This window comes from Emydura macquarii, unplaced genomic scaffold, assembly GCF_026122565.2.
Source record: "Emydura macquarii macquarii isolate MOO-44397 ecotype Brisbane River unplaced genomic scaffold, CSIRO-AGI_Emac_v2 contig_3287, whole genome shotgun sequence".
NCBI lineage: Eukaryota > Metazoa > Chordata > Testudines > Chelidae > Emydura > Emydura macquarii.
The window spans coordinates 6,201,717-6,221,313 of record NW_027133424.1 but is presented as its reverse complement, the minus strand read 5'-3'; the positions used below and the strand labels follow the sequence as shown (position 1 = coordinate 6,221,313).

The window sequence follows — 19,597 nt, the reverse complement described above, 5'->3', positions numbered from 1 at the left end:
AGCAAGCTGGCATTCATTAAAAACTGCAGACCATCTAGTCTGGCACAGGAACGCTTAAGTCATCATGCTGTCTGTCGAATGTGAATTCGCAAGAAAAATTCACTCTACTGAGGTCAATTATAATATTGCAATGAAAAAGGCCAGAAAAGTAAAGTTGTAAAGCAATAAGACCGATCTATGCCCTTTCCGAACTAACATATACATTTTTCTTTCCTTAATTAGTTTGTCTGTGTGGGATGGGATGGGGGCCTGGATTCTGAGTTTACTCCAGGCCCAGCAAAATGTTACTTCCCTGTTGAGGTCAGAGAGAGATGCATTGTTGTCCAGCCCCAGAATGAGGCTGTTGAGGTTAGTGTAACTGGAGGAGAGAGGCGAGAGTTCATCTCGGCAGGTGGCACATGTCATAGTTTTTTCTCCTTTCTAAGAAAGAGAAGATGCTTCCCAACACTCTGGAAAGGACCGACTTTTTACGCAGCACCAGAAAGTGCTATGTTTCTCAAGAACTATAGTCACGTATTCTCATCCCATAGCCATAGAATTGGCCAAAGAATCCACCCTTTGACATACAAGTTCAGCTCCAGAATCCCAGCTTTGTGGGGGTGGTGGGGAATCTAGCCTCTATGGTTGTGCTAAGATAACCTTCCAATCATCCACCATGAAACTAATGTGGTACTGTCTGCCTGAGTCTGCAGTCAGCCTGAAACAACAGCTCTGAGAGGACTGAACTACCCTATTCATCTCAAAGGGGAGTGAACTTTTTAACTCTATTATGGCAGTTCAGTGGCAACAGTGTTAACTATTTAACTACTGGTTAGAAGGCATCTCTAGCTTAATGTGCTAACCCCAAACTACCTGCCACATCTCCCCAAGTGCCAAAACCTCAGCTTGACCTTCAACCCGCTGTCACTACCTTCAGCTTCCCCCAATAGTGTCTACACTTACGTATTTTCAACACAATACTCTGCAGCAAACTAAAAATTATAAATGTGGGGGCAGTATAAAATTAGTTAAATTTAATATCAAACTAAATAACCCAAGGAGTATTGTAGTTTTTATTTTCATATCTAAATCAATATAAACCTCTATTTCTCAGTTTATCAGACCCTGCCACTGAATTTCTAGTCAGCTGAACAAGAGTGCTGCAGAATCCAGGGATTTTTGAGATAGAGTTTAGATCCAGCTTGCCACTGAGTAGATAGGGTCTCCACTATAACTTTGCATTAATGCTAGGTCTTTCTTGGACACAATGTTAAGGACAATTGAGAAGCCAGCTAGTCAAAAGTCTGAAAATACAACGTTGAGGTTGCACATTTAAAATTAATTCTGCTCTCTCTTGTTTCATAGAATTTTTTTTAAGGGCAGAAGTTATCATTAGATCACCTAGTCTGACCTTCTGCATAACACAGGCCATTAAATTTCAGCTGGATGCCCCTATGTTAAGTGCAACGATTTTAGTTAGACCCAAGCATTTCAGTCCTTAGGAAACTAAACTGTGTGGCATAGGCAGAGAATAGGAGAGACCCAGCTGTCACCAATGCTCCTGCAATGGCTGGTAATTAGTTAAGGGAGATGCCCAGATGACCCAAATTGGTGAATCACACTCCATTCTGGAAAGGAAGGTTGGGGGAAAAAACCCAACGTCCCTGCCTGTCTGACCTGGGGAAAAATTTCTTCCCCACCCCAAAACTGGAGACCCTGGACATATGAACAAGACACACCACCAGGCAACTAAAAAGAATTTTTCTGTACCACGTCTTGTTCTTCTGTGTTAAATTATTGTGAAAGTTAGTATGGCTGGGGGAATAACCTGGAACTCTGGAAACCAGGTTCTCATCTCAGTTCTACCACTGACCAGGTGTATGAACTCCAGCAAATCTCTTCACATCTTGATGCCTTAGTATCTCCTCCAACCCATTGTTAATCTTAATTATTTAGCTTTTAAGCTCATCAGGGCAGAACCTGGCTGTTACTGGTAGAGCTGGTCTGAAAATAGATTTTCTCTCCTATGAAAATTTAGAGATTTTTTTTTTTGGGTGGGGGAAGCCCCAAAATGAAGCAAAAAGACAAATATTTGAAAAGTGTGTCAAAACAAAATTTTGAAAAATTGTTTTGAGTCAATCAAAATATTTTGTTTCTAGAAATGTAAAAATATTTGTTTTTATTTTTGTTAGAGGTACATATTTCTAAACTAAAATTCACCGTGAAAAGTCACTTCACAATGGAAAAAAATCAAAATGTTCAATTTCAAAAATGTCACAGTGGAATGGGCAACATTTTCCAAATGTTTTTTCCATTTTTTTTTAAACACAACTGTTACACAGATTGATACAATTTCATGAAAAATTGAAAACTAGTTTAAAATTGCCTTTTCCAGTGGAAAACTGTTTTGATGAACATTCGCTAATCAGCGCTAGTGTCTCTGTATATGTATGGTGTATAGAACAATAGGAGCTTGACATCTGCTGAAATCTCTAGGCACTGCTATAACACAAATAATTGAAATGTGCCTTTTCTTTGTACTATTATAAATGATTGATAATCAAAAGATGTGGTATAATTAAGTGCAAATAATGCACATTTTAAGATGGCTCTGAGAAGTACTCAAAAGTCAGGAAATGCCATGGTTAAAGTTGCCTGTGCAAACTTAAATGCCATATTAAGGGTATTCACAACAATATTCTTTAAGTGATCACCTATGAAGTCTCAATTAATATAAAAGGTAATGTAGTTGCTTAGGATAAACATGTAATATGTTACTACCTTTAAAATGTCTTCCGAGTTCATTATCCTGATGTTACAGGCTGTGTTGACTGGGGCTTTTCCTAAAAGTTCTGTTTTGTTTTGTTTTTTGTTTTTGTTTTTTGCAAAGCATGACATATTAAAATAATGGTGTGAACACTGCCCATCCAAAATCCAGTGATTCCTTTCTTTGGATGAAGATACATTTATGCATGATCAAACAATGATCTTATGAGTCCTTACAGTAGAATAGCATCAGTATATATAATTTTTTAAAAATTTGTATTTAATATGAGGTGGCTCAATATTTCTTTTTTAAGTAACCTAGCCCCAAATTCTGTAGCAAAATCCAAAATGTTCCCGGTACTTTGCAGTACAAATAAAACGATAACACTATCGCAAAACAGTTTCTTTACTGTCCTATAACAGCTGAATACACTTATACTAATACGCCCTGATTCGAAAGTTATTTCCCATTTAGACGTACTTCTAAATTGTCAAGGTAAACGAAGGGTGCAAATTGATTTTATTGTTTCATTATCTAGCATAAAATCATATCTGTTTTCCCAAGAACTAGTTATTTCCTTGTATTACATAATTCCAGTATATTTTCAAGGTACTAAACCCTGCATGTTTTGGCTACAGCTGCCCGAAAAAAAATTAATGGGAGATTTGCCTGATGTGGGGCTAAGTAAAAACTGAATTCAAACGTTAAAATTTGGCGCTGATTTGCTCTCCTGCATCTGAAATACGTTGCTTAAGTACTTTTTCGTGCGTGCTTTCCCTGTCAATGATTATCCGGCACTGTTTGTACAGCTGAAGTAGGAATACAAAATGCTACACAGGGCTAATTAAGGGGTTTTAAAAAAATGTATACTGTATTATCTGAAGCGTAGTGTGTGATCCCCACATTAAAGGGTGAAAGGCTGGCCACAATGAAGTTTTGCCATCGGTTTCAGGGCCGCTAGGATTTCCCCCCAAAGATAGTAGCCGATTGCACATTCGACCTTAACTTTAGCATTTCCTGGCTGTGAGTGGTTAGATGAATGCAGGGTCGTGTCCCCCCCGCCCTCCATTAAATATGCATGCGGTGTGTGTGCTTTACACATCTTTCCTGCAACCTGTGTCCTCGCTCTTTATTTCAGAGCGCCGTGTGTTTGCAGAGACCGGGAACGGGCTGCTATGGAGACCGAGAGTGTGCGCTGAGGTAGGGGAGTTGCAGATGGGGAGGAAACTTAGAGAGGGATCAGACGGGGAGGCACCAGAGGGAGGCAACGAGACCAGTTCCAGCGGCAAGCAAGGGGCTAAGCCCGGAGCTGGTTTCCCCCCAGGCTAGCGCAGCCTAGGTCCCCAGGGGAACTGCTCGCGGGAAGCCTGACAGAGAGAAACAGCCCGACGCAAGCAACTCCGGCCGCCGGCCTCCAGCTCACCTGTAGCTACCCATCCTCCCCCCGCAGCGGAGCAAACCCAGCTGGCCCGGGCGGCCAGGATCGCTTTGCAGCGGCGCAGACCCCGCGGAGCGCGGCCCGAGGGGCTCTCGGGGCTGAGAGCGGCGGCAGGGGGGCGCTGCCTGCCCCTGGCAGAGAGCTCGGGGCTCTCCAGGCGCGTTCGCCGGCAGGAAGCAGGGCTCCCTCCCCCCCGCCGGCCAGGTAAGCCAGCTCGCTCGGCCCTTGTTAAGAAGGGACTGGGGGCAGCAAAGTGTCTCCCAGCGGCTTCTCGGCGTCGGGAAACGTTTCCAAACGCCCCTGCGTCTGCGTGCAACACTTGGCTCTCGCCGGTGGCAGGAAAGAGCCGGCGGGGGGGGGGGGGGGGGGGGTGAGAAGGGGGTTTCCACCGTGGGGAGGGGCTGCGAGGGGGTTTAGGACCCTCCCCGGCGGCTTTATAGTCGGCCCTGGCTTGCAGGTGGGGTTGGTCCCCCGGGGAAGGGCGCTCGAGAAGCGGTGGGAGCTCGCCGGCCCGGAGGGCTGCAGGTGGAGAGCGGAGGAGTTATTGCACGGAGACCGGGGGCCCAGAATAAAATCCGATCGGACAGCCGCCGCCCCGCCCTTACTCTCTGTCCCCCTCCCCCCCCCCCCCCGTCCGGGTCGGCCCCACGCCCCAGGCCGCTCGCAGCCCTGCTCCGGAGCGCGTCTAAGCGCCGCCGTGTCCATTGCTGTTTTGCAGCCGGGGTGAACCGCGCCCCCCCCGCCCGGCTCCCCGCAATGTTAGACGGGTTGAAAATGGAAGAGACTTTGCAGGGCGCGCTGGAGACCTCGGCCCCCTTCTCTTCCTTGCTGGGTAAGTTGCAAGAAACTTCCCGTGCTGATCCTCTCCCCGGGGCCGGGCTTGGGCGGGGGGGACCCACCGGTTGGGCAGAGAAAAGAAAAGGCCGCTGAGTCGTGGGAAGAGCTGCAGGGTTAGCCGCTTCCTTCGGGTGAGTGGCTCAGCGACTCATCCTCCCTGGAAAGGCCGTTTCAATCCCTGTCCCTCTAGCATAAGGCATGGCTGAGCCCCTCTCCGCCTCATGGTGTCGGGTCTGTTCCCCGCACTCTCGGGGGCAATGGTTGATTTCAAGCCCCCGTGAAATCTGATGCCTCTCCAGCCCCATGGATCCAGCTTCCCACTGGGTTAAAGCTGCGGGCGAATTGGGACTTTTCTTCCCGCACTGCCCCTGCAGATGTACGTGTTTGTGCCTCTTGCAATCCGACGTTCCCCGAGCGAGAGGGCGAGAAATAGGTTTAGCCAGAAAGTTGGCACGATTTCATTCCGGCTAGCCCTCGCCCGGGCTCCAGTGGCCAAGACGAACCATCCCGGTTAGGTGCACGTTGTGTATATGCCCCCTTAGAACTAATTTCCCACCTGGGAGACAGTTGCAAAGAAAATCAAGTGTAGAAAAAGACTCTGAGACCAGGGATTGAAATTCGCAGCCTTTGTGCATGGCCCAGGCGATTTTTCTTTTCTTTTCTCTCTTTTCCCCCCCCCCCCTTCCCCCTCCCCGGGATTTTCTTTTGCTTTTTGTGAAACAGGCCTTGAAAAATCAAAACGGGTTGGCAATTGCATCCAAAAGTATTGGCTGGGATTCAGGAAATCGGGCGATTTTTCATGGAATCGTTTGGTTTTTAAATTGTCTTCCCCACTCGTAAAAGAAATGGAAAAAATATCCGCCTAATTTAGAATTGCGATTTTTCGGGTTATGAAAGGCATGGATAAACAAGAATGAACCGCCGAGATCTCTCTCTCTCGGTTGCTTCGATTAGTAATAATAAAACAAAATGACTGTGTCGGAAATTGGGGCAAGTCGCATTGTAGAATTAATACCCATGGAATGTGTACAGATCTATCATCTCAGATACTATTGTTATTATTCTATCATCTCTGTTTTCTCTATAGTAGCTATACTAATTTTTAATCTATACTCTATAGATCTCTCTGTGTGTGTATATATAAACATGCTCACACATATATACATATAAGATCTATACACTACGTATTTGTAGAATCTGTCTGTCTGTCCATCTATGTCTCCAGAGAGAGATTAGATGATAATTGTAAGGGGAAAATACCCATATTTTGAAGAACCTTTAGTCCCTGTAAAACCTAAATACCTAATTGCAGAATAATGACTCCAGATTAATTCGTTTTCAAGTCTGAAAGTTAAATAGATGATAAAAATCCTAAAATTCAAACGCGCGAATTTTTTTTTTTAAAAAAATGTTGGCGAGTGTTTTCTTTTTCGTCTTCATTTCCCTTCTCTAGTCTGACGAGGCATATCATTTCCTTGGCGGTGCTATCTAGTCCTAGCTTTTGTTGATGTGTGAATTCTCGCCTTACATCGGGAGTCGAATAGGTTCCTTATGATTATGTTGATACCAATCATTGCACTCCTTTAATGTCACTTTGAAAAAACGTGGGGGGCAGCCGCTTTCGCGGGTATAAATACAACATTACATAAGGAAGGTTAATTCTTTGAAAAAACTAGCTTCCCATTCAGATGTTTAAGCCCGCGCTACGTTTCCTGCTGCTGCAACCATGTTTGCCGTTGTTGGCAAATAATTTGTCGTTTTCCTATAAATTCGTTTAGGGAAAACCAAATCAAACCAAAAAAACCCCCCAAAATATTCTTCAGCCTAGCTGTGTCGGAACGGCGCCCGATCCGGCCCGGCGGTGACACCCCCGACAGCGGGGCGGACGGCTTGTTTCCGTGGGTGTCCGTCCCTGTGCGGCGCGCATATCTCTGCGCGCGCGTGTGTGTGTGTGGTGTGTGTGTGCAAATCCAATCTGCTTGTGCCAGGGGCCCCTGGGGATTCTGGCTGTAGTGAAAGAAGTTGACACGGTCATTTCTGCCCAGAAAGAAAAACCAAACCAAACCCTGGAGTGTGAACCAGCGCTTTGGTTTGATCGATTCCCCCCTTTCCAATCGAATTGGCACGGAACAGCCGGGGATCGCTGGGTAAGGGAAGCGAAGGGGCCTCCCCTCTTTGCTGCCCAGGGTGCCAGCCCGCCTGTGTTTCTTCGGTCGCAGGGAGAGCCGTGAACCCCAAATCGGTGTGCGAGGGCTGCCAGAGGGTCATCGCGGACAGATTCCTGCTGCGGCTCAACGACAGCCTGTGGCACGAGCAGTGCGTCCTGTGCGCCTCCTGCAAGGCGCCCCTGGAGACCACCTGCTTCTACAGGGACAAGAAGCTCTACTGCAGGCTCCACTACGAGAAGTAAGTGGCTGCGCTCGCCCGGGCCGCGGGGCTGGCGCCTGACAGACCGGGCGCCGGCCGGCCCGCCCTCCGACAGATACAGATCGGCTCCGGGCCCCGGCCCTTCTGCGCCCGCGATCCCCGCGCCGCGCCTGACCCGCCGTGCGAAGCGAGCTCGGAGCGCAAACGCTGCGGGGCCGGGCGAGGTCAAGCTGGGGGCTCGCTCTCCCTTGCAGTTCCCGCAGCCCGAGCGCACGCCCCGGCCGCCCCTCGCTGGTGAGAAGGCGTCTGACCGTTTCTGGCGGTGTCTAGTCCATCCCCAGTCCTGGTTCTCGGCCTCCCTAGGGAGCAGGGGTGCCAATTAAAAATGTTCCAGGTGCTGAAGTCCCGGTTTCAGAAGCGGCTTTCGGTTCCTTCTGCCCCTCTTGAAAATGGGCCTGTAATTGCATTAAACACCTGTGCGGTTGGAGATCCCATGGCTGCACGGGCTGGATTCTTTGCTTTTGCAAGCACACTGTTTCTCAGGTAGCTGCACCAGTGATATCTACTGGTTTATTCCAGGGAGGACGGGCAGGTCGCTTTCCCATGCTCCTTTTTGGAGCTGTAAAAATGAGGGTTCCTGATTTCTTTAACATGATCTCAAATGCAGGCTAAAATATCTAGCTAAGGAACTTCCCCAGCCCCCCATTACTGCAGTATCTGAGCACCTCCCACTCTTTAGTATAGTCATCCTCCCAACACCCTGGTGAGGTAGGACAGTGCTGTTATTCCCATTGCACAGAGGGGGAACTCGGGCACCAAGAGATTAAAGGTGAAATTCTGGCCTCATTGAATTCGAGGGCAAAATTCCCGTTCACTTCAGTGGGGGCAGGACTTCATTCTAGGTGACTTGGGCAAGCTGGCAGGTGGAATCCAGCTGGCATCTGCAGAGTCCTGGCCTTGTCACCTAACCACTTCCTCTCTGTAAGGGCTGGAAATGAGAGGAAAGGGTGGGAAGAAGGGTCAGCTAGTCACCCTGTTAAAACAGAGTGGGGACTTGGGCATATTGGGCTGCATTAGGAGGAGCATTGCCAGCAGATTGAGGGAAGTGATTGTTCCCCTCTATTTTGCACTGGTGAGGCCACATTTGGAGTATTGTGTCCAGTCCCCCCACCCCCCATAGAAAGGATGTGGACAAACTGGAGAGAGTCCAGCGCAGGGCAATGAAAATTATTAGGGGGCCGGAGCATAAGACTTATGAGGAGAGGCTGAAGAAACTAGGCTTGTTTAGTCTGCAGAAGAGAAGGGTGAAAGGGGATTTGATAGCAGCCTTCAACACCTAAAAGGGGGGCGGGGTGGGTTTCAGGGAAGATGGAGCTAGGCTGTTCTCAATGGTAGTAGATGACAGAACAAGGAGCAATGGTCTCAAGTTGCAATGGGGGAGGTCTAGGTTGGATATTAGGAACCACTTTTTCACTAGGAGGGTGGTGAAGCACTGGAATGGGTTACCTAGGGAGGTGGTGGAATATCCATACTTAGAGGTTTTTAAGGCCTGGCTTGACAAAGCCCTGGCTGGGATGATTTAGTTGGGGTTGGTCCCACTTTGAAAGAGGGTTGAACTAGATGATATCCTGAGGTCCCTTCCTCCCCTAATCTTCTAGGATTCTGTGATTCTATGACTTGATCTTGAAATCTTCACCCAGGCAAGACCTCTGTTGACTTCAGTAGGAGTTTGACGAGGGTAAGGACCACAGGATGTGGCCTTCAGTACTACAGACTGGGTAGACGGGGAGTCCCTCTTGTTCTATTTGCCATTCAAATCCTTCTGTAGCACCAAAGGCAAGGGTGTGGAAAGGTTCCGAGTGCAAGGAACTTTCTCCTCCAGCATAAGGATCGGACACGAGTGACCCAGGAACTGCAACTTTCCCAGTGAGTTACAGCACCCAACCTCCCCTCTAGATTGCATCACCACTAAAGGGTGCATCCCAGAAACCTCTTGATACCTACTGGCAGGACACAGAGGGGATGCAGAGAGTTTACAGGGATCCCCGGCGTCAGGTATATGAATAATAATTCACCAAAGGGTGGCATGTGTGGTCTCTACTGAGAGCCAGTGGCTCATTGGTTGCCATATTCATTGTGCAATATATCTACAGATAATATTTAAGAAGTTATGTCTCTATACTGGAAATTATGTTCTTAAAAGCATTGCTGTTAAAGGCAGGTCACCAGAGGTGACATCTCTCTCTCTCTCTCTCTCTTCCCCCTTCAGACAGGCTCCCCCTAGATGCTAGGGAGGGTTGTGACTTCCTGCACAGTGCCTCCAGGGCCCTGGGCTGCCTCTTACTATGGGCACAGCTGGACACACAGGCAGGCCTCTCCGAAAGCCCATTTAAAGCAAATGGAAAGAATCCTACTGCTTTAAATGGGTTTTGTATCAGGCCCTTGGCAAACAAGGAAAACGGGGCTGGATCCCATTTCCACTGGAGTCAGTGGAAGTTTTGCAGTTTTCAGTTCTGGTTCTCATTTTTGGAGGTTTTGTGAGTTTTTTAGTTTGTGTCTCTGCATAGGTGTGTTGGTTGGAGGCCGGCCCTTTGTCCCATGTCAAGCCAGATAGTCCTCTTTTTTTCCATGGCTTGGTCCCCTGTCCCGTAACCTGGATGGGCGACACCACTTTGAAGAGCGTATCACTGCGCCACCGGTGGTGTGACCTGGCATGTGAAGTCATGCCAGTGTGGGCGAGGCAACCTGCTCTTCAAAATTTCATCCTCCAGGTGGCAGGGGCGGGGTCATGTGGGCGGGGGCGGGCCCACGCCATTCCCAGTAGTGCCAGAATGTCCAGGAACCTGGAAATGCACCAGTGGCCACTCTAGTTTGTTTTTTGTGAGCTGGCTTAAAAGGGCATTTCACTGGGGTCAAAAGTTCAGACTTTCATGCATGAGAATAACAGACATATTTACCAGCTGTGTGATATTCATTCAGTAACATTGGAAACATATCAAATGTAGTAGAAAACGGAGTATACTGGCCAAGTTCTTCTCTCAGTGTGTTAATAAGGGAGTGTGTTCTAGGACAAAGCTTATATTTCGCTAAGGTGGCTTTTATAACTTCCCTTCATGTCCCGTGTAGAGGACATGAGTTTAATTGCTACAGCTGAAAGTAAAGTTTAAAGCAGAATGTGTGTGAGTGGAAGGTTGTCATTTTTTAAAAAAATGCCCAGCAAACAAAGAAAAAACTCTGATGCTGAAATGGAAGGAAGTGATTCAGCTAAAAAAATTAAAAACTTTTTGTTTTTTTCCCTCGGGATATGTATGTGTCTGTAGTGTTAATCCATTGGCAAGACTATAGCTGCAATTTTTAGTACTCTGGGATCAAAGACAGTTTAATTTTTCTTCTGTTTTAAAAAAAAAATCAGAACCTGCCTTCAAAACCATATTTTGTTGCTATTATGGTAATAAAAGGAAAATGTGATGAAATGTCACAATATAAACACCTTCTTAAATTGCCGAATGCTTGGCTTTTGAGATTGTGCTTCATATGTGTAATGTTCTTGTGGCCTCTGAATGTATACTAGCAATGGGGCCCAATCCTGCCATCTTTACTCATATGGGTCTTCCTAATTCATATAAGCAGTCACAATGTAGTCACTGAGCCAGATCTGCAACTGTGGCAAATTGTAATAGCTCCACTGAAATGCACCGATTTACACCAGTGTAGGAGATCTGGCTGATTGGGGATCTTTGCATGAGTAAGAACTACTTGGGAAAATGGTTCCAACCCAGAGCTTGATTGATGCATAGATAGATAGATACATACTCAGAAATGTATACAGACGAAAAGCCAATGTCTTGTGAATATAATCACTTGAGCTGATTATTAAACAGTTGTATTTTATTACTAACTTTTTTACTAGAAATAAAAAACCAAAAACCATTGATAGTATAATTATAAATTAAATTAGTTTTTACCGAAGTATTGAGGCTCAATCCTGCACCATTGAAGTCAATGGGAGTTTTGCCATTGAATCATATGGGAACATGATCAGACCTTTGAGGTGAAAAAATACAGAAGTTAAGGGAATACAGCAGAACAGAGACAGTCTGAGTTACAGTGGGTATGCAGATTGTTTTCATACAGGATAACCAGATCACTTTAATTAGTGTGACAGTTTCGGGAATATGGGAAAAAACCAAAGATCTCTGTACCCTTTCAGTTTCTTTTAGCTGTATTGAGGTTTCCCACACTTGTATGTTTTTAATAACTATTTTCCAAACCTACTAATCTCCTCTCATTCTGCTTATAGCTTGGTTTCTTCATATGCCAGATTTAGTGACAGTTGCTTAGAAGATATATATGCCTGCTGAGATCCTCATAGAGATGCACATCATCAGATCCAGAGCCTTGACCTGTATTGACATTATTAGCATGAAATTAACGTGGAGAGAGCAGCTAATTTTGGAAACATCTACTTGTTCTAAACTAATATATGATTCTGTAATGGTTAGTTGTTGTTGTAGGTGATTTATGAGTTAGTTCTGTTGGTTCCATTTTCAAAGGTAGGCACCTAACTAGAACACCCAAAATCCCATCCAGGGGTACTTAAAAAAGAGTTTATGCATGTAAAACAATGGTTTATGGGCCTAGACCGTCTCCCGTAGAAATCAATGGCAAAGCTTTCATTGACTTCAGTGCCAGCAGGATCGGGCCCCATGGGTGAAATCTTGGCCTGTTAAAAGAAGAAGAAGAAAAAAAAAAAGAAATTATTCAGGTGGGGGATTTGGACAAACCTTATGGTGGCTCTAAAAAACATTTTACCTAAGAAAAGTAGTTACAGTTCCTCCAGTATCTGCAGCATTTCTCTCAGCTTGCCATAGGATTAAGATTTCATTCATAAAGAGTTTAGAAAGGGTTAATAACTGAGCTTGTAATAGTATGTTTTCTAGATGGTTATAAGGACATCAGTAGAAAGTGTTACAGATGGTACTAATTAGAGCTGGTTGGGAATTTTTCAACAAAATGGTTTTCACCCCAAAATGCCAATTTGTGAAGCAGTTTCAGGTTCAATGAAACATCCAACTTGAAAAATGTTTTGGTTGACATTTTTTTTTTCCAGACTGTGTCAAAAGTTTCCATTGCTTTGAATGGAAGCGACTTTTCAAGAATTTGACTTTTCGTCCCCATTCAAGATAGGAAAATTGTTCAAAACAACAAAAATTCTCACTGGGCACAAAAATCTTTTCTTCCCAGCCTGGGTTATAAGCAACTGACTTGTTGGCCTCTATGCTAATTGATTAACCAATTCTTAAAACACCTATTAATAATTTATTAGCCTTTATAAATGGCTAATAATAAAATAAATACGTATAATTTCTTTATAAAGCCTTTATAAATGGAACCTTAACATAATGCATGAAGGGGAGTGCACTGACAGCTGCAAATTCTGAGTTTGCCTACCTCCAGATACTCTCATAAGCCCAGATCCTGCTGTCCAGTACACAGCACTGTGCCTTGGGTATCTTCAGAGAGGAATCAGGAGGAATAATTAATTAACCTTGCTTATTACAACAGTGCCTATGGACCAGCCCCATTGTGGTAGGGCTGTATAAAGAGAGTACTCGACAGTCCCTGCCCTGAGGGGCTTGCACTCTGAACAGATCAGGCTGACACAGGCTCGGGGGAAAGGGATATAAAGAACAAGCAGAGGGTTGATGGCAAACATTATGTTAGTTCCATGATCTTTATTTGTGGTAGGGTTTAGTTAGGAGGAGTTGAGCTAGGACTGATCAAGCCATTCTAAGACTACGACTACAGCCCTGAGGCATTGCGGGGATGGGGGGGAGGGAGCTGTCCCTGGCCTTCTGTGCTAAGCAGGGTGCACATACCATTTCCTTGGTACAGGGGGGCTCCTGTGACATTACTTTGCCTGCAATAACCCCTGCTCAGCCCCTAGGTATGGCTGCAATTATTGCTCATCGCACCATTTCACCCAGTGAGAATGGTGCAGTCAGACAAACCAGTATTGAGATATTCTTACCCTCTTCATTTGGTGTACCATTTTCTTACAAATTTCCCAAGTCTCACAGGAGCTTGCAGAATTCATTTTAGTGTCCAATGAAGATATTTGTGGCAAGTGTGTGTGTGTGTGTCTATGTATTTGGCCAGTGTCAGCTCTTTTTCTGTCCATGAACAGATCCCAATTTCCTCCAGCTGACCAGGTCATTAGAATTTATTTGCCAGCTGATTTCTCTGAATAATGCTGGGTCTGCAGATGATTTGCAAGCCATTCATTGCAAGCATTTGAAATTTGAAACGGATGCCATTTTGATTGGACATAAGAGGTCAGCTAGCATTGTTTCTTGTTCCCTGACTGGATGAGGGTGCATCTTGGAATCAGGTTTTCACTGTGAATACTTGTGATTCCAAGTTCAAAATTCACTTTATGGGTGACATATGCCCATGTGCACAGGCTAATTAAGGTTCCATTTATAAACAGCAACTCTGTTTTCTGAGCTAACTGGTCTTAAATGGTGCATGGGACATGTGGTGGCCATGGGCACAGGCGTGAATGCCATCCAAAGATGATGAAGACCTATGGAATGAACCCTGAATCTGAATCAAGGGCTTGCTTCTGTTGAAGTCCATGGTATTTTTGCTTTTTGGGATGATTTAGTTGGGATTGGTCCTCTTTGAGCAGGGGGTTGGACTAGATGACCTCCTGAGGTCCCTTCCAGCCCTAAACTTCTATGGTTCTATGATTTCATGGCTGTAGAATCTGGTCTCAGGTTTCCCTTGTTAATTTCATGTGTTTGTGGATCTAGCCTAGACATTTCCCCCTGCATGTGAAATTGATCATTACAGAGCAGATGGGGGTCAGACACTTTAGGAGCAGTGTGAAATATTGGTGTTGGTGTAACCGACTGCTGAACATGTATCTCCTTTTACCCACGCCCGTTATCAGTCTGTTATCTCCTCCACCCCAGAGGGTTGGCCCTTTAGCTCAACTGCAGCAGCTCAGGGTTCAGGTCTGGAAGTCCTTGCTTCAACCCCATGTGTGCTGGCCAAGATAACAACCCACTACCATCACCAGTCGTTCACACCAAATCAAATCGTGTGCAGCTCAATAAATCACAAGAGTCTTTGGGAAACTTTTCCTAGTAAGAAAAGAGCTTTTTTTAGAAAGGGAAGTAGGTTGAGAAATAGCCAAAGATTGGCAAAATTATTAAAGGCCTGATCCAAAACCCGTTGATATCAAAGAAAGTCTCCCTTGACTTCAGTGGACTTTGGATGAGGCCCTAAATTGGGGAGGGATGCCATTGGCAAATGGGGATGTTTTTTGGTATTAAAACCAGAGATTATAAACATTCTGGATTTCATCATCGCTGTGGAGCTTGGGTTGGTATTTTTATTTATTTTTGGGGTACAAACACATTATTTGGAGATCAAAACTACATCTGTAGTTGCTCATATAAAGTTGCATGTATGAAGCCAGTCACAGCTATTTGCTTTGGCTTTTAGTTTTTTGTTATTTTTTTGGCACCACTGCTTGTAAAATAAAACCCAGGGAGAAAAATAACACCCATCAAAATAAAAAACATGCAGTGACAAACATGTTAGTTACTTGTGGCTCAGGGGCTGAAAAGCAAAGGCCATGAAAGTTTAATGTGTATATGGGCCCAGCCCACAGTGAAACAATAACTGAAAACATTTCTTTTTCAGAATATGCCCTCCCCCCACCAATTTAATCCAGCTGAGCTCCTGTTGAGACCCTCCCTTTTTTTCATGTAAACAGACTTTACAAGGTAAAAACATGAACATTATTTTGTATCACCACATTAAAACAGCACAAAATACTATTTATAGTGCGACAAAATGACTTCGGAGAAAGGTCAGGCAACCAAGCAATTGTGGGGCAGATTTTCCAAAGCTCTAAATGATTTAGCAGCACAAGTCCTACTGACTTTCAGTGGGATTTGAGCTCCTAAATCCCTTAGGGAAATATTTACATTCCCTGTAATATATGTTTCTTCTTGTTTAGTCTCCGGCTGGCTTAGGTGGCATTTTTTCTTCCCCTCCAAGGAACAAAAGCTGCAGGGAGAAAAAAAGCCCCCGGCCCCTTGATCAAATCATGTGTACGTTTCTCTGTGACATCACTCTGGTTTGCATTGTAATAAGAGTGTAAAGAAGAGTTGGTTGAAAACAATGCCTCTCCACTCACATAGGAGGCCAGGTTGTGTCCTGTGAAGTGCATGCTTCTCCTACACACCAGGGCTCATGGGAAGAGACTGGGGCGTGCACAGGGATTTAAATATGACTACTTTAGGAGGGGCACTTTAAACACCGGCCCTCCCACCCAGTGCTCCCTGGCCCCGCTGACTCCTCTGCCTCCCCAGGCTCCCCACCTATCCCTCCAGCACCCATGCTGCCTGCCCCTGCCCATTGTCCCAAGCTCCCTTCTGCACACCCCAGGGAGGCTCCAAACACTGGCTGCAGGTGAGAAAGGGATGGGACTCAGCAGGCTTCCCCACATCCCCTCTGGGAGAGCTGTGGTGCCAGCCCAGCTTCCCAGCTCCTGGCTACAGAAGCTCAGTGGGAGCACCAACCTCAGTGCCTTTCCTGGGCACGTCCCGTCAGCTGTGCTGAGTCCGGCTCCCACCCTGGCAGAGAGGAGGGAGGACAGGCTCGGGCTCGGGGATCCCGGGGTGGAAGGCTGGGGCAGAAGCTGGGGACGGTGGCAGAGATGATTACTTGGGGGGGGGAGGGGGAGATGCGAGCCCCTGCTTGGTCCCCCCGTTGGGCACACTCTTGGAAGAGACTGTTCTTCCTGAAACACAAACCCTCCTGCAGCTCACCATGGGCCTTGTTGGTGGATTTTATTCCACGAACAGGGCCCTATCCTTCTGGTGCCGTTGGGCTGATAATCTCTGCCCTCTTCACAGGGGTCCTGTTAAGAATAATGTGCCGGATCCTCAGATCCAATGTTCCGCCCTCCCAGCTGGGGATCTAACTCAAAGTTTATAAAGCTCAAAGCATTATTGCTGCTGTTGTTTTTTTCTGGCCACTAAATAAATGGAACATACTTCTCCAAAGGAATGCTATTCACAAGCTGTTCCAGGGTACATTGTTGTGTTGCCAGCTCTCACGGTGTAATCACAAGTCTCCCAATATTAGGTGTTTTATTTGAAGTAGCAGCTCCCGGAGCCACGTGATTGTGCAAGCATCTCAGCTTTTGGCTTTTTTTAAAAAAAGTAAGTTTCTAGCCCTCCTGGTTGCAGAGAGAAGCTTGAAATGGTGATGTGCGTAGTCCTAAAGGCTCAGAAGCCAGGAGACAAATAAGAACCTCAATGTATTGTGCTTAAAAAATCCTGAGATTTAAAAAAAATCCTCATGATTTCAGGGGGTCTGACTTGTGATTTTTGAACACTTGGGGTGGGTGACACAAAGTGAGAGATTTAAGAAGCTTAATTTATTTAGTTTATCCAAGAGAAGCTTAAGAGATGACTTGATCGTGGGCTGAAGAGATTTCTGGAAGTAGATGGTTCTTTAGTTTAGCAGAAAAAGGCATATGGCAAGATCCAATGGCTGGAAGCTGAAGCTAGACAAACTCAGACTAGAAATAAGGTGTACATTTTTAACAGTGATTTAACCATGGTATTTAACAATGGATGTGGTGGGTACTCCATCACTGAAGTCTTTAAATCAAGACGGGGTGTCTTTCTAAAATGTGTGCTCTAGCTCAAACAGAAGTTATGGGCTTGATTCAGAAATTACTAGGTGAGGTTTTAGACCCGTGTTATGTAGGAGATCAGACTAGTTCATCACAACGGTCTCTTCTGCCCTTAAAGTATACGAAGCTATGAATACATTCAATGAGATCTCAGGCTGCTATTGCAATAGATGAAAGGGGAAGTGGTTTAAAACATCATTGCTACTTATCTCATTTGTTACACGACAGTATAGCAGACTTAGCATGTATAATAAACAAACCTAATTGCATAATTAGCTGCAAATCACATAACTGGTCCTTTAGCCTAAAACCTTCATGAAAGGGATTCCGCTAATACCTTCCAAAAATGTAATTATCAAGTGCCGTCACACCAGTATTAAACAATTAGTTCACAGTGACACTTCTGGTCAGGAAATTTATCTCAGCATAAAGGGAAAGGAGAATTCGGAGACTCAGAACAAGACAATGATATACATAATGGCTTTTTTAGGAGGAAATGCTGATGCCACTGAAATCAATGTGGGTTTGCCATTGACTTGAATGGAGCCAGGATTTCATGGTAGTGTTTTGTCGATTGGTTCTGTTGTTCACATTCTGATTCTTAGGGTGGGCAGGCACCAAAAGCCTGGAGCTAAGTCTGAGACCCAAGTTCACAGTTTAGAGATTTCTTTATAATGGGCCTGGCTGGATCACTCTGAACCTATTTCAGTCAGACGTTATGGGCTTGATGCAGACGTGACCCAGAGATGTTCTTTGGCATGTGTCCTGCAGGTCATCTGGGAGGATCACAATGGTCCTGAGAATTGATGATCAAACTTAGATCGGGATTTCCACCTGCCATGCTCACGAGTGTTTTGATCCAGGTTTATGGTTCTGCTCATTATAGATGTTCTCCACTGCCCTGTATCTGTGCAGAGGGCATGCACAGTGTGTTCAGGGGAGCAACCGGAGCTTTCCTAAGGACGGGACCCAGAACGCTCCCTTTCTGTCCTGCACCAGCCCTGAGCTCTCCCCCTGCTCCTCCATACCAGGCCTGAGCTCTCTATGCTGACTCTATGCACCCCGCCCCACACTGTCTTCCATGCACCCAGATCTACATCCTCTCCTTCTGCCCCACACCCAGCCCCACACTTCCCTCTGTGCACCCAGATCTACACCCACTCCTCTTCTTCTGCCCCACACCCAGCCCTGAGCTCCCCGCACCCAGCCCCAGGCTCTTGTCCACTGAGATGGTGAGGCTGAAGATCACCATCTCCACCAGGGGCTAGGCAGTTCTGGGAGCCCTAGACCCCCTCCTCTTTATGCATCTCCACTTCCCTAGGCAGTGCTGAACTCCTGGATCCAATTCTCCCTCCTAGGGGCTGGGCGTTCCAGTCATCCCCTGCTTCCCTTTGCTTCTCCCTGGAGACTGGGGCGGGCGGCCTGTGCCCATGTGTGCTGGAAGGATTACAAAGTGGGAGGGGCCAAGCCAGTGCATGGAGTCGCAATGCCATTCAATTTGCCATCTCTGGTCAGGGCCAAGGGGTGGTCTAGGCCCCTTTCTCCCCTCCTCTGGTTGTGCCTGTGTGGATTTAAAATGCTACCATTCTGACGGGCTCGTCTTTTTTTGCTCTCTGCAAATGGCTGGCCAAGATGCAATGCAAGGGAGCACCGGGCCAGCAGCCTGGATCTTGAGCTTAGTTCAGGAGTCTAGACTGCGAGGAAAGGCCACTCTATATTATTGACTACCAAATATTTTCTTGTTAGTGTATTTTGTCTAGCGCCCAAAGCCTCTTGCATGGGAGGAAGGGGAACATTTAGAAATATGTCACTGAACCATCTGCTCTGAGAAAGCAGAGTTCCACCACCCTCATTTGTAGGGCAGGGCAGGGTTTAAGACTGTTCTAGCTAATTCTGGGTGTGTCCCATGAGCCTGCTGCACATGGGGTCTTGGCCAGCCTCATGAGAGGGAATAAAATGGGAAGTTGGGTGGTAAGCAAAGGCCCAGATCCTGAAAGGTGCTGAGATGCTAGCTCCTGGGATAGCTTTGAGGAGTTAGACATCAGTGCAATGCCAGTCTTGGACCCAGCGCAGAGAACAGGGGGAGGCAGAGAGATGCTAAGGTGGGGTAACACTAGGAGATCTGATTCTGCCAGCAACTCCCTCGGCATGTCAGGGGAGGACACCTGCTGCTGCACCCCTTTATTGGGTTCACACGGCCCCCAAAATCAGTGCAGCTCCATGGGTGGCCCGGGATGCATGTTGTTTGATTGGTTATACATAGTTTGCACATGATCTGAACCATCTCCTGGGAGAGCCCCAAGGGGATGTCATGCTGGCCAGAGGCGAAGGGCTGAGACTGGGTTTCGCAGCCCAGGTCCCCCCCCCAGTGGTGGGAGCTGGCGTGAGGAGGCAGGATCTTGTTCCTTGCTCCCCTCAGAAGAGGAGGTCCCTGTGGGGAGTGAGGGTTGGGCAGCGCATGCGGCTTCTGGGCAGGAGGGAACCTGAA

The 19,597-nt window shown here is 46.3% G+C and overlaps 1 protein-coding gene across 1 annotated transcript in view; it reads left to right on the top strand.

The window, feature by feature from the left end:
• Positions 1 to 19,597, top strand: part of LMX1A (LIM homeobox transcription factor 1 alpha) — a 139,500-nt gene that overhangs the window by 11,311 nt on the left and 108,592 nt on the right. Inside the window, exons 3-6 of the mRNA XM_067532499.1 lie at positions 3,885 to 3,946; positions 4,197 to 4,388; positions 4,903 to 5,016; positions 7,241 to 7,427. Coding sequence (XP_067388600.1) covers positions 4,941 to 5,016; positions 7,241 to 7,427 — 263 coding nt within the window. The 5' untranslated portion in view covers positions 3,885 to 3,946; positions 4,197 to 4,388; positions 4,903 to 4,940. The remainder of the gene's footprint in view (positions 1 to 3,884; positions 3,947 to 4,196; positions 4,389 to 4,902; positions 5,017 to 7,240; positions 7,428 to 19,597) is intronic.